Source organism: Aplysia californica, unplaced genomic scaffold (assembly GCF_000002075.1).
Source record: "Aplysia californica isolate F4 #8 unplaced genomic scaffold, AplCal3.0 scaffold00043, whole genome shotgun sequence".
Classification (NCBI taxonomy): domain Eukaryota; kingdom Metazoa; phylum Mollusca; class Gastropoda; order Aplysiida; family Aplysiidae; genus Aplysia; species Aplysia californica.
In genome coordinates this window covers 1,607,330-1,625,378 of record NW_004797313.1, presented here as the reverse complement: position 1 = coordinate 1,625,378, position 18,049 = coordinate 1,607,330, and the positions used below count along the sequence as shown (strand labels likewise).

The 18,049-nt window shown below is 40.8% G+C and overlaps 1 protein-coding gene across 1 annotated transcript in view; it reads left to right on the top strand.

The window, feature by feature from the left end:
* The window catches only part of LOC101848945 (L-threonine ammonia-lyase), a 15,088-nt gene extending 2,216 nt beyond the window's left edge, over nucleotides 1-12,872 (top strand). The window contains exons 2-6 of the mRNA XM_005092268.3: nucleotides 6,110-6,228; nucleotides 8,243-8,377; nucleotides 8,857-9,070; nucleotides 9,725-9,855; nucleotides 10,764-12,872. Of these exons, the coding sequence (XP_005092325.1) occupies nucleotides 6,112-6,228; nucleotides 8,243-8,377; nucleotides 8,857-9,070; nucleotides 9,725-9,855; nucleotides 10,764-11,129 (963 nt within the window). The 5' untranslated portion in view covers nucleotides 6,110-6,111 and the 3' untranslated portion in view covers nucleotides 11,130-12,872. The remainder of the gene's footprint in view (nucleotides 1-6,109; nucleotides 6,229-8,242; nucleotides 8,378-8,856; nucleotides 9,071-9,724; nucleotides 9,856-10,763) is intronic.
* The last annotated feature ends 5,177 nt before the right edge of the window (nucleotides 12,873-18,049 follow it).

Genomic DNA, 18,049 nt, shown 5'->3' with positions numbered 1-18,049 from the left:
GAGAGAGAGAGAGAGAGAGAGAGATCGTGCTTCTAAACCCAGCAATTACACAAAAACGAAATAAGTGACGCACATATTTTTAAAAACTCTCTGGTTAAAGGTAAACGGACGTGAGTGCACTTGTGCAAAGATAGGTTTAAACATTATTTTCATGTTTGAAACAGTTCAGTATGAAGGACTATTTGACTATCAAGCCACTTGGACACTTACACACCAACAAGCACATCAACAGAATCAACCCCATGTGGGAACCCCATTGCAGACACTGTGACTACCACGAGGAGACCGTTGAACATCTCCTTCACTGCCCAAACCTGGCAGTTCCTCGACGCAATTAGCTTCTACACACACCTACAGACTTACAAAGCCTGCTCTACCTTGGAGTAAGTTACTCCAAGTGCTCTACTCTGGCGTTGACCAGATGACAAGGACATGTGGTTACTTGAGGGAGGCATTGCGCTGCCAAGAGCAAAATGCTCGCAGCTAAAGGTATTTGAAAACTTCAACAACAACAACTATCAAGCCAGTGGATTGACTGGATTGTGTTTATCAGTGGATGATCACCCTCTCCCCGAAGCGCTCTTCTGATTTGTTTCGGGTATAGCCCAGAGATAATAATTAATTAATCTCTTCAATCTTGTTCCGCTCGACCAGCATTTTTATACTGGTATCAGTGGTAGTTGGTAGTGAAGGGTGTGAGTGAGTGTTTACAGTGTTTTGTTAAGTTTCAAAAAGTGTTTTGTCCGTTAAAGTCTTCAAATTTTCTTGACTGCATCATCACTTGATCTCAATCTATTGATGCTATCAGCAATCAGCTGCAGAGTCATAATTCAGTTTCAAATACGTCAATTGACCACAGTAACGTAGCCTAAGTAAGTAGCGCCTGGCAGTAGGCCTTGTGTCTGTGTAGGAGAGGGGGGCCCTTTGGAAATTGCCTTCCCGTTTGTTTACATAAGAAACAGAATGATTGCTAAGGACAAAAGTGGCCATATAGGTGAAGTGAATCCTACCACATTACTGTAATATTTTTCAGCTTTTTTTGTATTCAAAATTTATTTTGGCCAGATTGAAATACAAAAACATGCTCTGCTCAATCGCACGCTTTAATCAACGGGTTTTTACTATATCTAGATCTAAATAATTTAGGTATACAAGCACACAGCCATTTCTTATAAGCAGGCTTTGATCCGCGAATCACGCCGACAGGTAACGAAGTGGCTCTTCGTACTCGAGTCTGAATAACCTCCCATGGCTATTCGGACTCGAACTCCAGTGCGCTTGTCTAGTATTACTGGGTGCCTATTGGGGGATGGGGTTGGGTCGGGTCTGGTCGGGTTGGGATAATCGCTCGCCTCGTTGCCAGAAAATAAATGCGTTTATTTTTGAGGCAATGAGTCGGGCGCGATCGGCTTGTGCCAAGATAACCGCTTTGCGCCCTCAACCTGGCTAGTAAACCGCCCTGACCCGCCCCGCCCGATCCCCCAATATGTATTGTTTTGTCCAGATTTTATTTGAACATCATGTAAAATATGCTATTGGAAAAGCTTTCCCTTGAGACAACTGTTATTTTGAATGACTGACTTTTGTTTCCTCTGGAAGGGTTTTCAACTTTTCTCTTCTTAATTTCTAACTGGATTTCCAATTGATCAATGATTTAACAGTCTTTCTCGACAAACAAAGCGGGTTTAGACTAAATATTGATAGACTTTATAATACTTTGTTATTCTGAAACTTTGATATTCAATTTTTTTACTGCTTTGAGCTCAGATTGTCGTTCCCCTTCTATTTGCCTTTGTTGTGTAGTATTTCAGATTTTGCAACTGTTGCATGCTCACTTTTGACGTCACTAATACTTTTCTTAATTTGTGTCGAAAATTCTGGCCAGATCGTAGAAACCGAGGAAGGCCAAGGTCGAATTGCCTGTCCGCTTCGCACCTGGAAAACCCGGTGACTGCGCATGCGCTCAGGAGTTTCAGTCCAAATAGCAACGGCAGGCTATTCAGACTTGAGTCCGAATAGCCCTAGCCAACAGGTAAAGGTTGACAAAGGGAAATGTTTGCTACAACCTGCACAGCTTGCATGGACAAGCCTAGACAGTCGGATATTATGCAAGACTGCCCCTCACACAGGACAAAGAGAGTGATGGAGAGTGTTTTCACACCCAATTTTTCACGGACACATACATAGGTCTAGGACTCGTCGGGTGATATATTGGGGGTGGGGAGACTGAAAATCTTTTGATTGGGCATTCGAAATTCGTCTTTGACTTTGAGAGAAGCCTAGGTTTTTGACTGGTGTTTGAGTCATGATACTGCATGCCGTAGTTTAGTTAGGCCTATGACGTGCAACACGTGTGAATGCTGTAGAACACTAGATAGGCATTTATTGGATTAAAGGTTAGTCAAGTAATCAGCTGCTCTCAAAGAACTTATAATGTACTTGCTCAGCGAATCACAAGAGAAAAGTCACTCGGATTCGGATTTGGATGTCAACCATGCATTTACCGAGTTGCAATAGATGACGGGTTGTCGGGACTGGTCGATTGAAAATTTTCCGTATGACTAGATCTTTCACCAACCGTTCCCTCCCATCTGTTCCGACATTTTTTTGGGCCTGATTTCAGTACAATTAGTCTGTCTTTCTGCTCTCCCCCCCCTTTCCCCCTCTTAACGCTTTTGTATATTGATTACTGCAGTCGGGGAATCCTTCACAAAACAGTCTGGAGTCGGCCAAAATTACCCCCCACTTTTCAAGGGAGATCACTAAAATATCAAGGCAATTAGACACTGTGTCCATTCCTCCCTTTTCACAGGTTCATGTAAACGCACTCTCTCTCTTGCCCTTTTTTAACTCCGAGTGGAGCACAGGCCATCAACAGCATTACTCCAGTGAAGCCTGTCCTGAGCATCCTTTTCTATCAGTTTCCATGATATCCCCGCTTTTTCAATTTCTGCTTGTACCGCTCGCCTCCATGTCATCTTTGGTCTTCCCTTCTTACGTTTTCCTAGTGGGTTCCACGTTAAAGCCTGCCTGATGATGCTTGTTGAGGGTCTCCTCAGGGTGTGTCCAATCCATTTCCATTTCTTCACCGGTATGTCTTCCTTTCCTGGCCTTTGGCTTGTTCTTTCCCACAGTTGAGCATTAGTGACTCGATCGTACCACTTGATCTCCACTATCCTTTGTAGGCATCCATTTATGAAGCTCTGCAGTTTTCTTGCTGCTGATGCTGTGAGCCTCCATGTCTCAAGTAAACGCACACTCCATGTAAACACACGCTAAGGAGCCCTCCCGAGCACTGTGCGTTTAGGCGGAGACTACTGTATTTCCGATGCAAAAACTGAAAATGAATGTATATTCTGTCTTTCTGTATGTTTGGTGCTTTCTGCCGATTTATCCAATATGTGGATCACGCAACGCTTTTTGTGGATCCTTGGAATGCACAACAGTCTATCGAAAAGTATGAAGATATAAAAATTTAGTAGGCATAAGCTCAGCATAAGTAATTTTCAAAGAGACAAATCATAAAGTACATGTACAAGTAGCAGTAGTAGTAGCAGCAAAAGATGTAGACAGTGGTTTTTGAGGAGAAAATGTGTTCCTCTTTTTAAAATCTTTTTTATGTGTGTCATTCTTCTTTACTTGCATCAGGGTAAGGCATGTCTGTAGTAGTAGTAGTCTGGTGTTTATTGGGATGAATGTCCATCTTATAAAACCCTTAAATACTAGACTATGAAGCTCAAATGTGGCATCCTATCGGTTTTTGATTGTCTCTGAGACTTGTGATCGTTGGTGCCTGCTCCAGGCCTGACTCCTGGAATAAGATTATATCTAGGTAAATTATTTAGTCATACGTATGACATTAACTTCCTCTAAGTGCAATGTCAACAATATGGATATAGATGCTCATCTGATGTTAACGTCTTATTTCATAGCTGAAAAGCTGAACACTACACTCGGGTAAGATCTAAGATCCACCGTGCATTGAACAGATCGAGAAAAAGCGCTGCATGATTCACCGATCTAATACAGTAGAACATGAATACAGCGGCACCTGCCCGCTACAGTAGGACCTTACCGGAATCCTCCTTTTTTCTCTATGTAAACTCAATTACCTGTGCTCGGGTTTAGCGGGACAAGGAAAAGGCCGAACTCGGATACAGCGGGAGGGATCGAGCAAGCTCTAGCTGGGAAGGGGGTTGGGGGGCTGTAGATGGGCTCCAAGCAGGCAGTCAGTGGTGCGGCGTTGTGAATGGCCAGTCCAGTGATGAGTGAGGTGGGGCAGGTGGCTGAGAGAGCTGTTGCGGAGAGACATGTTACGTGAGCCACTTTAAAAGTGATGTACCATAGCTTAGAGACTCAGTATGAGAGCGTATAGGCCATAGCCCTAGACTAGGCCAAAAATTAAAAGAAGAGGAGAGCGTGTAGTGTGTGATTCCTGATTCATTGAATTGCGATCGTTGATTCTTATAGGCATATGCACACGTCCACTTCACCAGTTGTACAGTTACCCTTCCAGTCTGTCTTTCTGCTCCTCCCCCTTTCCCCCACTCAATACCTTTGTATATTGATATTTGCAGTCGGGGTATCCTGCACAAAGCAGTCTCGTGTCGTCATATTGTTGGCAACGAAATCGAGGAATGATGGCTTCCAACAAGGACAAAAGGAAATGTTTCTCACTTTAATTAAAAGCCGAGATAATCAACGAAGTTGACAAAAAAAGGAAGCCTAATCAAAAACCCAAATTTGACTGATAGGGAAGGGAGGTATTCATGTGGATTTTTTGAAAAATTTAGGAAATTTCCCACTTTGTATTCCTATAGCGGGAATACCTCGCTTACTGCTGGATTTTTCTTCTGGAACAAAATGCCCCGCTATAGCCGTGTTCTACTGTACAGAATACACAACAATCGATGGATTGTTATTGTTGTGCATTCCATGGATCCACCAAATGCGTTGCGCGATTCACCGATTGCACTAATCGACAGAACAGGCATAACGTGTATAAAATTAAATTCAACATATTAATACGAAAAGAATCTCTGCCAAAATTATGTATTTACATTGTTTTGTGTTTTTGATTAATTGCATAGCTTTCTAAACTTTTCTTAGTGACTGCATAACTCATGAACAAAGGCAAAGTGTCTTTCTCTTGTGTGTTCTGTGGTAAAGCAAGAGCCAATACTTGAGCCAATGCTAAGGGTATTTTGTCAAAAAATGCAAGTGTGTGCATGTTTTTTATTTCATAACTTCACTAACTATCTGAGCAGATTCAATCATTTAAGATTTCTCATGGTGAAAGGCATGATATTCGTGGTCAGTTTAATACAGATTTTGGAGAGATCTATCCAGCAGTTTTAAAATAAATAATCATTTATTCATACGTGTGTATGTAAAGCAAAAATAGGATATATTGGGTACTCTATAAACACTTGTCTAGAACAAAAACCAAGACACACAAAGTAGCCATTCTAATGAAGAATAAATTGCAAAACAAAAGGCGTTTTTTACTCATCTGTGTAATAGTTTGCTGTGTGGAATGGGAAGAAGTTATATTGTTTAAAAAATGTGAGCTTCTCATGATGGCAATTTCGCTTCAGCGCTAATTAACCCAAATGACCCAGAGCCTGGGAGCTCCTGCAGGTGCTGAGTCATGCCAACTACAAGTCACAGAATCAGGTGAAAAGTGACACCTTGTGACACTTAATACATGATGCCTCCCACACCAGCAACTGAACATTTGTTACACCCCCCACACTCACTTATTTGAACCAAAATGGCTTTAAAAATTAGATCAAGGACACTTTAATTAAAAGCCTGTCATTATCATTAGATAGACACACACTTTTCTTTGAAACAATACAATCTTACTCCTTCTATTTTTGTGAGCTTCTTTGGTTTTATTACTATCTGATCCGTTTGCATGTCTGTCATCCCAATGTTCCTCTTCTCTTTTGTTTTTTGTCTTTCGGTCTTGTTGTGTCTTTATTTTTTCTGTTCATAATATTTCTTTGTTTTTTAATCTTTTACAAAAAATTTTTTTGAGCTTTTTCTCCCTATCTTTCAGAAAATACATTTTTTGTTGTTGTAAATCTGATCCTTTTCCTTACAGAGATGGATAATTCAGTGTCCATTTGTCTTCATGATGTGGAGGAGGCTCAAAGGAAAATCAAATCGTCTGTTTTTAGAACACCTTTGGTACCTTTGAATGTTGAAAGTCAATCAAGAAAGGTAAGCCATCCAATTTTTTTCTGTTATCAAGAGCACAGCAAGAATTTTCTCTGAAGTACAATGACTCAATTGTTCATTTTAAAATCATATTATATATATATGGTCATACTTGCAGTAAGTCAGATACATGGCAGAAATCTTTGCTTGTGTAAATTGAAGATTTTTTGTTGTGTGTTATGAAAGAAAAACAAAATTATATGTGGGATGTTTTTGGAAATTTGTCCCAGAGGTCTAAGGGCTGGTGGGGCACCTAAAAATTGTGTTTTTGGGTGAAATTATGAAAACTGGGATTATCATTTATTATATTTCCTGGATATTTCCTGAACAATGTCCAAAAACGTATGAAAGCGTTTCTGTAGATTACCCTAAAGTGGTTTGAAGGGAATTTAGAGAAGAGGGTAGGAACATTTTAAAAGAAAATAAATGCCACTTTTTGTCTCAAAAAACATGTTTTGCACCACTTATATGCTTCAGTTTTAGTAGGAAACCTCCATTCTATGTCTTCTGTATTAATATCATCACGTAGCTTGCCATGTTTCAGTTTGAAATATGTTTTCAAGGTGTTTACTGGAAAGAGAATTATTTTGGCCTTTTTTGACCCTTATCGGCCGTTTTCTCAAAATGATATTTTCAAACACACCCTCCCATTTTTCTGCTTTGTTTCTTTTTAAATTTTAATGTGACTTCCACAGAATGTTAACGACAACGAGTTCTAAAAAGTTGTCTGATGAATTTTTGATTGCATTTGTTGTTTTTGATAAATGGCCTCCGAAAGCCTGATTTTTAGTTTTTTTTCACAGTTACGCAATAAGCCAATTTTTAAGTGCCATAAAATGAAACTAAAGCATATATAAATAATTCCTCTATCCAATTTGTCGATCTGTACTTTTCTATGAGTGAATAAAATGGGATGAAAACAGGTATACTAAACCCAATATGGCCACCGTTTCCATGGCAACCGAACCAGATTTACTTTTTTTAACAATAGAATGTAAATCCCCAATGATACATGATGTCCCACAGCAAATATGAGCTCTGCAGGGTTTGTAATAGCCGAGGTAGCCTTCAGGTGCCCCACCACCCCAGGGCGATTTGTTCGTGAGCAAAAAAAAAAAAAAAAATGCGGACAAAAATTCCTCTTCAAGTAGGGGTTCACCTTCAAATAAAAAGAACATTTTCTGCCTTGAGTTATTTTGAATCACTGTGAAAAACAATGTAAATATAAGCATAGGAAAATATTTAAGCCCATTTAAAGAAGGTGAAAAACCTTTATGATGCAAATGGAAAGGATGAATATATAGTCTTTCTTTTATTGGAGGGCACTGGTCATATTATTTGAACAGAAAAACTAGATACACAAAAAGAGGTTACTCTATGGTGAGCTGACTCTAGGCAAACATTTTCTCGACGGACAAAAACAGCTTCAAAAATGTCCTGAAAGCATCCCTGAAGAGATATGACATTCCTCATACCACCTGCGACGAAACTGCTCACCAGGTCCAAAGAAAGATTCATCAAGAACAAAGAATGGAGATGGCAGTTGAGAAAAGACTGAGAGACCCCTACCTTCCAGTCTAGTTAAGCCCCAAACATCTCCTGCCTCCACTGCAACAGACATTTCTGAGTGAATATCGGCCTGATCAGCATCTCCGCACACACCCCACACCGCCAGTGATATGAAGTCAAGCTCATCCTTGCTAGTGAAGGACAAACATCATTGTTTGAACAAATGTTAGCTAAAGAAAGGAAAGCCATGTTGGTGCTGTGTCTTTTAGGTAAATGGTCACTTTGGTATCTTATTGATGAAACAGGTTAGATAAAACTGAAAAACTTCATGCTGCATAGCATCAGTGGAAGACAACATTGAGTTTTACAAATATTATATATTTCTTCTTTTAAGAGCAATCTCTTGAAAGAGAGAGTAATTTTGTCTTTTCTGGTCTATCTTTATTCTGTGCTTGTTTTGTTGCAATTACAGGTACTTACAGCACTTTGTTCTGCTTTACTAACACAGATCTATTTGAAACTAGAAAACCTTCAACCCATTGGATCATTCAAATTAAGGGGAGCTTGTAATGCGATAAGTTGCCTGCCTCAGGAGGTCATAGGAGATGGAGTGTACACAGCGAGTGCGGGAAATTTTGCTCAGGTATGGATGTATTCCAGTAAAATTGTGTTTTAATTTGTAAATCTAGCTTCCCAATTAAAAAGTTTGGCAATTTATACAGTGTATATCATCTATGGAGCCTGGAGTAATGTGTGTGAATAAAAGACAAGTTCACATTCCTTTTTTTCAGATAACCCTTTGATTATTTTCAAATATATATTCTGTGAATGAAGAGGTTTTTGATTGTTGTAGAACTTAGCTTTTTTTTCAGAGTTTGTCTTGTCTTATACATGCTATAGATTACTCAGGCTTTGATACTGTGTAGGCTCCTAGTAAAAGGATGATTATTCAAGAATTAACTTTTTTTAGGAGGAAGCAACTTCATTTTTCTTCGTCTTTGGTGCTTTATATGAAAGGGATTGATCTAATATTCATTTTATAGGTAGCCGTGAAGTTGACTGGGTGATGAAATATTTCTACTTACTTTGGTAATCGTTTTTATTTTATTTTACCACTTCTAGGGTCTGGCTTGGAATGCGAAAAAGTTGGGCATACCTTGTAGAGTAGTCATGCCAGACCATGCCCCTGAGGCAAAAATAAAGCCGACCATTTCCATGGGAGCTGATGTTTCTAAAGTGCCTTTTGACAGATGGTGGAAGGTACTTGTTGACAGAAGCTATGAGGATTGGAAAGGAGCCTTCATACATCCTGTAGCTGAGTCGTCAGTGATTGCTGGTGGGTGAATACTGATCAGCTTGCAATACTACTATTTCTTAAATGGTATATGCAAAAATAGTTGTAATTGCTTCTTAAGGAACGAGGAGTTTGTGATGAATGAAAGAAAGGGCGCGTTCTTATGACCTAATGCAGTTGCGAGCACCGTAAACTCTTACTAAAACAAAAAATAATCAAAAGGTCTTTAACCCTTTGAGGTTTGGTCCCCTGACTCTCCAGTCCTCTGTCCCTGAGCTTCAAAGGGAAAACTCCTTTATTTGGCCACCTCACTTTTGGTGCATGGAAGTGTAAAGGTGGTGTGCACTGAGGCAAGGGCCAGGGTGAAGGCAACTCTACTTGTTCAACAGGCAGGAAAATGAAGAGCGGAACATATTTTTATACAGTTTTCTTTTTGCTATCTTAGATTCTATCAGCGGAGCTGCTTATTGGTTGTATGTCCTAACTTTTAATAACATAACATACTTGAACAAGAAAGGTTTTATCGTAGAGGTGTTTCTCTTCCTTATTTTATCTTTGCTATAACCTGTTGACCCTGTGCCCTATTTTAAAATGACTTAGTTTCTAATGGTAGCAGAGCATTACTTTCTTATCCCCGCCCCCAAAGAATATAAACAAAATAATGCTAGTACCAACACATCTTTGTGTGTATTTCAGGTAATGGTACCATAGGATTAGAGATACTGGAAGATCTCCCAGAAGTGGATTCCATCATTGTGCCCTACGGAGGTGGCGGTCTTTCCTCGGGCATAGCAGTAGCTGCAAAGGGCAAGAAGTCAAGTGTAAAGGTGAGAATTTTGTTCTTTTGGAGTTGTCTGTTCAGGACTAGACCTTTAAGTTTGGGTTTTACACTGCTATGGACACAATTTAAGGCATTTAAAACAACTTGTTTCTAACATGCTTCACCGTTTCATGAATGAGCTTTGGGCTTGACTTAACCCATCAATCCACAGTTAGTTTATATATGCTCTACTTCATTACCTAAAGGTGAAACCACATGCCCTGGACGAGTCATCATCATTATCAGCTATTTTATCATCATTTACATTATTATTACTCTTTTTATTCCTATTATAATTAATTGTTCAATCTTCATCTTTACACTTATAATTATCATCATCAGTCCTGTCATTACAGTGCTATTATTACTATTTCTATTGTAGTTGTCTTTAGTGTTACCCTATAATTATCAATTGTTATTTCATTACTAATTTTTATTATTATTATTATTATTATTATTATTATTATTATTATTATTATTATTATTATTCAGTTGTATACCAATGTTTGTCGTGTAGTGGTTAGGCATTTTGCTGTCAAATGCAGGAGACCTGAGTTTGATTGGAGAGTGAGGAGAATTTTTTAACGAATATCTTGGTCTTTCGGTCTTTCTGCTGGGATGTTGTATCTCTGTCAGGTTAGGTTGGCTCTTACACAGGCATGGTTAGAAGCCTACCTTCTAAAAGAACTAAATTGTGTCGATAGGGGCATAACAAACACCTACATAAAAAGACATTTTTTATCAGTTGTTTTAGATATGACCAAAGTCTTGCAGTCATCACTATCATCTTGACCATCATCATCATCATCATTGAAAAGTAATGTAAAAGTGGAGAGCCTTGAGAAAACATCAAGCAGTGATGATCCACATCATCATTTTCTTTATAATTGTAATTATTATTGTAATTGTTTTTAGGTGTTTGCATGTGAAGTGGACACAGCAGCGCCATTGTCAGCATCTTTCGAGGCGGGCGAGCCAGTGGCCTGCACCTACACTCCCTCCTTCGTGGATGGCATGGGCAGCGGGAACATCCTCCAAGAGATGTGGCCCCTGGTCCGTGAAGTGCTCGACGATTCTTTAGTGGTGACACTGCAGCAGATCGCGGAAGCCATCAGGTTATTGGCTGAGGCGAATCATGTGATCGCTGAGGGTGCGGGAGCGGCGCCTGTTGCTGCCGCCCTTGCTGGTCTTGCAGGGGAGGGAAATATCGTGTGTGTGATATCGGGCGGGAACATAGATACCAGCAAGTTGGTTCCAATCCTGGAGGGGAAGTTGCCTTGAAGCCTTCCATTTCTGATAGATTAAGTCTGGTAGATAACTGTTTGGTTTTTCTGAATTTGTGTAATGGGGACAACTATTCAAGTTAGATTTTTCTGAATTGAAACCATTAGTTACATTGTATCTGATTAGTTTCTGTTGGATAGATGTCTTTATTTCCTGCGTTACAGTGTGACGGTTTTATAGACCACAGGATGGAGTGATAACTAAGAATATTTCAGCATTGTTGTTGGTACAGTTGATGGATGTTTATTTTGTCAGAGGAAAAGATAATGTCACTGAGACACCTCAAGTGTATTATTATTATATCTTATCCTTTCAATGAAGAAATTGTTAGGTAAAGCAAAAATTCTTTTCTTGTATGTTGTATAATGTTTTGTGGCAATGGTATTCCGATAATGACAGAGAATTCAAAGAACAAAGGTTTATTTGTTTTACTTGGTCTGAGACTTGAATTAGCTCTTGCTGAATTCCATTTGAGAATTGCACATTTTCCGGTCTGAATTTCTACCCTGACTGTATCATAAGCGACAAACTGGTTTGACAAAGCTCTTCCTCATTTTACTACAGTGTTCACTGGGTCAGTTGCTTTTGGGGCCAGTATTACTTTTGTTGTTGTATACGTTTTATTTTGTGAGGACTCACACTCAGGCCTACGTGACAAGTCTGAGGTGGCCCAAGGAATAATGGGCATTAGGTAAAAAAAAACCCCTGTACATCTGCAGGGACCTTGACACATAAAGCCTAGCTTCTGTTTGGTTAAAAATGCAAACACACGTACAGACACATGCACACTCCCATACAATCATACACTGAGAGAGAGAGAGAGAGAGAGAGAGAGAGAGAGAGAGAGAGAGAGAGAGAGAAAGAGAGAGACTCTCGCAGTTCTCAATCCATGTACATGTAAATCACCAACAAAAAGACACTTTTCAAACACAGATGACTCTTTAAAAACATTTCCCTAAGGGTTAAAATAGGCAGTCTGGCCTGTTTAACAAGGAATCTTGTTAACTACTAGCCCCACTATTTCGCCAATTTCACGCTACTCCTAAGGGTGGCAGTATTACAAGGTATTATTTTCGTAATGATGTAGCTAATTCTTATAGTGCGTATTCCAATGTGAACACAATTGTGGGCGCTTTACATAAATGGATGAATTTACAGTCAGTTTCTTATCATGGAGGTGAGTTAATGTGATTTATGTTTGTGGTGGTTTAGATATATCTTATCATTTGATCATTTTTTTTCTTTTATGTGAGCTTTTAACATACATGATGTTCCAAGTTTATTTAAAAAAATGAATAATTGAACTGTATCTTTCAATCAAAGTGCAAATATGGAGTACGGGTATATATTAAATTCCTTTACCCTGAGCTGGTGTGTTCCCTCCTTTAAAAGGATTGTGATTGTTTTTGCTGCTTTGTTTTCCTTGGACCCTGCTGGGGCTAAATTTTCATCTCTCAAATATGATCAAATATGAGCCACTTGTTATATTGATTTCTCTAACTGAAATGTCCTTTATTTTGTTAAGTGCAAGCAGTTTATTTAAACAGATTTCTATAATTATGCAGCACTAACTCATTAAAATTTACCTGTTCTATGTCGAGAAACTGTTTAAAGTGGATGAAATCTGATTTGACAGAGTGACAGTCTGTCACAAAATAACTGTTTTTTTTGGTGTAAAACATATGACTTTCACATGCTGTTTTTGTTAAACATGGCTTTATTAAATACTTACATACATGACATGTTTTGTAGTTTCTTTAATTTTAAGTGTCATATAAAAATTTTTCTTTGTGGTTATGGTCATTGTGGTGAGGTCTACTCTTTTTACTTCTGTTTCCATGTTTCGGATTCATATTCTGATTTGGGGAAATTCAGGGAATTGTGCTGACTCATCCCATACATCATCTAAATTGCCTGGTTCGGGTCTATGACTCTTTTTTGGGGGGTAAGAATAACATCACTCAAGGATTAAATATTAATCAATGCTCATTATTAAAACATCTGTTACTATAAGCTTCACTTTAAATTTTTATAGTAAAGAGCCTCCTTGATGCTTGGGTTCGAGATATAACGTTGAGTTAAGTTCATACTAGTCGTACACCTTTTTATTTTCTTATTTCAAACAGGCCCATTGGATAGCGCAAATAAATTCTAATCATTTCCTATTGAATTTAAACATCTAATTAGTTCAATTAGCTTTGTTGGCCTTCTTTAAATGAAAAAAGGGTCAATACTTGGACAACGTATCATATAATTTGCCTTCTTATCCGAGTTACCAGAGTGATTAAATTTTATAGGCCTATATTTGATCACACACATGTTTACGCAGTGCACCATGCTTTGCAAATAGAAGAAAGTAAAACTGTTAAAAGTTCCATCGTGCCATGATTTGTTGTACCCTTGGGCTAAATAAAACAAAAGAAAGAAAAATATGAAAGAAACAACTAGGACAAAAACTCTGTATTAGACCTAAAAAATCCATAAGGTTGTTGTGGTTGCTTCCCTTCTTCAGAACCATTCACACACTGCGCTTGAGTGATAGTGCATGTACAGTAAAACTGTAGTCTCCGCCTAAACGCACGGTGCTCAGGAGAGAGAGAGAGAGAGAGAGAGAGAGAGAGAGAGAGAGAGAGAGAGAGAGAGAGAGAGAGAGAGAGAGGGGGGGGGGGGGGGGGGGGAAAGACAGACTCAATGTAATGATAGGCACCATAAAATGTCGGGAACAGATAGCCTGAGAGGAAATTGTTGGTGATAGTCGTAGAGAAGACGGCCCAGCCTCGTGGCTTTCCAAGCGACCACCCTCGACCGTAAATTCATGGACTACATCAGATTAATTCAGAATCATAGATCTCTACATTCAGAGGAACATTTCTATCGTGATTCGTTGAACAAGTAGGCCTACGTTATAAGTTCTACGAGCGCAGCTGATTAGGCCTACTTGGCTAATCTTTAATCATATAGAAAGGCCTATCTAGTGTTTAATGTTTTACAGCATTCACACGTGTTGCGCATCATCATAGACCTAGATCGAGCCTCGGTCTAGATCTAACTAAACATTACATGCAGTCATCCAGACACCAGTCTGAGTCAGAAACCGTCTCTCAAAACTGCATTTCCAGTGACCAATCAGATAACATTTCAGTTCCCCAATTACCCAACATTTCATCAACCAGTCCTAAACCTATGTGTCTGAGGAAAGTTGGGTATGAAAACGCTGTCCATCACGCTTTTTGTTCGGCATGAAGGCCAGTCTCACCAAAGTCCGGTTTTTAGGGTTGTCTTATGCAAGCTGTGCAGGTAATAGTGAAAATTTCCCCTTGTCAAGCTTAACCTGTCAGCGTGTTTCGCGAATCAGAGCCTGCGTTTAGAGGGAGTGACCGTGCGTTTGTACGTCTAAATTGTATGATGTGATGTAGGTAGTCCTTCGTTGCCGAAGATGACGATGAGTCCTGCAGCTCATCTGTGGACACGCATGTGGCTGTGCAACCCTATCCTGGATGTACAATGTCTGTTGCAGTGGGGACACTGGAATGTCGTGGTTGTGGTGGTTGGTTTATGTCTCCTCTCTCTTCTGATAGTCAGCTTCTCCCTGTAGTTTGTATCACTGTTTTTGCTGGCAATAAGGACGGCCCTGCGCCAGGCGTTCCTTTTGGTGGCTGTTCTTTTGAGTTCTTTGGGGGTTATCTGTGCAAGCTGAAAGTTTTCTTTTATAACGTCTTTGAACCGCTTTTTTGGCCTCCCGAGATTTCTTTTGCCACTTGCGAGTTCGCCGTACAGCAGCTGTTTGGGCATTCGATGGTCTTCCATGCGGATGACATGGCCGACCCAACTCAGTTGGGCTTTGACGAGCATGCTCTCTATGCTTTGTGAGCTTGATCGGTTGAGGACCTCAATGTTGGTGATGCGGTCTTGTCACCGGATGCCGAGTATGCTGCGGAGAGCCCTTTGATGGAACTGCTCTAATTTGTTGATGTGCTTCCTGTAGAGTGTCCAGGTTTCCGAACCATAGAGGAGGGAAGAGAGCACAACAGCTTTGTATATTTTGGTTTTTGTTGACAGCCGGACATTATGCTGCTTTAGTACCTTGTTTTTCCAGTCTACTGAGAGCTTGGCTGGCTTTGCTGATTCTTGAATCAATTTCCTCATCGATGGAGCCGTCTGCAGAGATGATACTTCCAAGATATTTGAAGTTCTTGGTGTTCTTCAGGCTGTTGCAATTTATAGTGATGTTTGGAGATAGTGGTTTAGTTTGTGGGGCAGGCTGGTGAAGAACTTCAGTTTTGCCGATGCTTATTGTTAGCCCAAAAAGCTTTGAGGCTTCTGCAAAGCGAGAGAGCATTGTTTGCAGGTCTTCTTCGGAGTGAGCATTCAAGGAGCAGTCATCGGCGAAGAGCGCCTCCTGAAGGAGCTTTGTGCTTATTTTTGTCTTGGCTTGCAGGCGACGTAGATAAAAAAGAGAGCCACCCAGTCGATAATTTAGGTATATTCCCTTGTCAAGATCCTTGCAGGCGTGGGAAAGCATGGCGGTGAAGAAGATATTGAAGAGGACTGGTGCCAGGACACAGCCCTGTTTGACGCCATTGGTAATTTCGAATTCGTTGGTCATGTTGCCACTTGCAAGTACTTGCCCTCTCATGCCTGTGTGGAAGAGCTGGATGATCTTTAGGAACTTGGGAGGGCAGCCAATCCGTTCCAGGACAGTCGACAGGGCTTCTCTGTTGACCGTGTCGAAAGCCTTGGTAAGGTCAATAAAGACTGAGTAAAGAGGCAAATTCTGTTCTGTGCACTTTTCTTGAATTTGTCTCATGACAAAGATCATGTCTACAGTGTTTCTCCCTGGCCTAAAGCCACACTGAGCCTCTGGTAGGATCTTTTCTGAGATGGTTATTAGTCTGTTGAGGATAACCCTAGCAAATATTTTCCCTGCTATGCCCCTGTAGTTACCGCAGTCCGCTTTACTGCCTTTGTTTTTGTATAGCGCAACTATGAGCACGTCTTTGATATCAGCTGGCCTTTGCTCTTCTTCCCAGATCTGCAACAAGATGTCATGGAATATTTCCAGGGCTGAAGGCCCTGCTGCCTTGAAGATCTCAGCCGGAATGCTGTCTTTTCCAGAAGCTCTGCCAGAGTTGGTCTTGCTTATTGCTTTTTTGATTTCATCTATAATAGGAAGAGCGTCTAGGTCCTCCAGGAGTGGTTGCTGGGGTATTTGATTAAGAGCATCTTGGTCAACAGTGGAAGGTCTGTTCAAAAGAGAGCTGAAATGCTCGGCCCAACGCTTGAGGAGCCCTTCTTGGTTCTTGATTAGGTTTTTGTCATCCGAGAACAACAAGGGAGAACATCCTGAGGTTGTTGGGCCGTATACGATTTTCAGAGAGCTGAAGAACATCTTGGAGTTGTGGGTATCAGCATAGAGCTGGACTTGTTCTGCCTTATTGTTCCACCATGAATCTTTCATCCCACGTTGATCTTTCTGGGCTCTAGCTTGAAGGGACTTGAATCTTTCCTTTTTGGGGAGGGATGAGGGGTCGTTTTACCATTCTGCATAGGCTTTGTTTTTGGCTTGGATTATTTTTTTGAATTTGCTCATTGTTTTCATCGAACCAATCTTGGTGTGTTTTAGCTTTCGGACCAAGTAGCCTATAGCAGTGGCGGTTTCTCTGACAGTTGTTTTGAAGGAAGTCCATTTTTCAGATAAGTCACTAATAAAAATGGGATCTTCGCTGAGTTTCTTGTCAAGAGCTTCTTCGAACTTGTTTCTGTAGAAATCGCTTTCAAGCTTTGTTGTGTTGTAGGAGACTCTGGGGTTCTTTGCCTTTTTTCGGTGAAGTGGCTGGATGTGCAGGTCCATAACAGTTTTCACTAATCAGTGGTCTGTCCAGCAGTTGGCCCCTCTCATGGCTCTGGTCAGGTGGACATCCTTTCTGTCTCTCTGGCGTACAATGACGTAATCGATCATGTGCCAATGTTTCGACCTGGGGTGCATCCAAGTAGTCTTGAACTTTTCCGCCATTCTGAAAAGGGTGTTAGTGATGCACATACCATGTTCAGCGCACATGCTGAGGAGGAGGAGACCATTTTCGTTGACTCTTCCCACTCTTTGAGGCCCAAGAACATTCTCCCAGACGGGCATTGAAGTCACCTAGCAGGACAATCTTGTCGTTCTTTGGAGTCGATTGAATTATCTCGGTTAGCTATTGGTAAAATTGTCCCTTCGTGTCATCCGGGTTAGTCAGTGTGGGGGCACACGCACTGATGATTGTGGCGTGTCTAGACTTGTTGAGGGGGACGCGGAGTTTCATTAAGCGCTCGTTTATTCCGACTGGTAGAGCAGGAAGGTTCTTCAGGAGAGCTGATCTGATGGCAAAGCCAACTCCCTGCATTCCTTCCTCTGTTTGTGGCTTCCCTTTCCAAAAATAGGTGTAGCCACCTCCTTTTTCCTTTAAGTAGCCCTCATCTGGAAGATGCGTCTCACTAAGTGCAGCGATGTCATTGTTGTAGCGTCGGAGTTCTCTCGCCACAAGGGCGGTTCTTCTTTCAGGTCTGTTGGTCTCTATCGAGGAGAGTTCTGACATTCCAGGATCCAAAGATTATCTTTCTTTTTCTTTTTTGTTGTTTTCGACCGCAAAATGGGTGCGTCTGACAGCCGCGGTAAACTGACCAGACTTTGAGTGGCAGGCATTTGTTTGGGTCACCTTTTCTAGACCCCTCCCTCCTAAAGGGTGGGCAGTGCAGTCCTTAAGAGGCTGCCCAGTCGCCACTGAGTGCTGCCGAGAGATCCTGCTGCCACGGTCAGGAGATAGACGACCACTTGTCCAATGGCCGCCTGCGTGCAGGTTTGTGACTATACTTTCGCCACTTGCCTATCGCCGCAGGGCTTTAGTGATAGTGTGGATGATGAAGATGGTGGTGAGCTG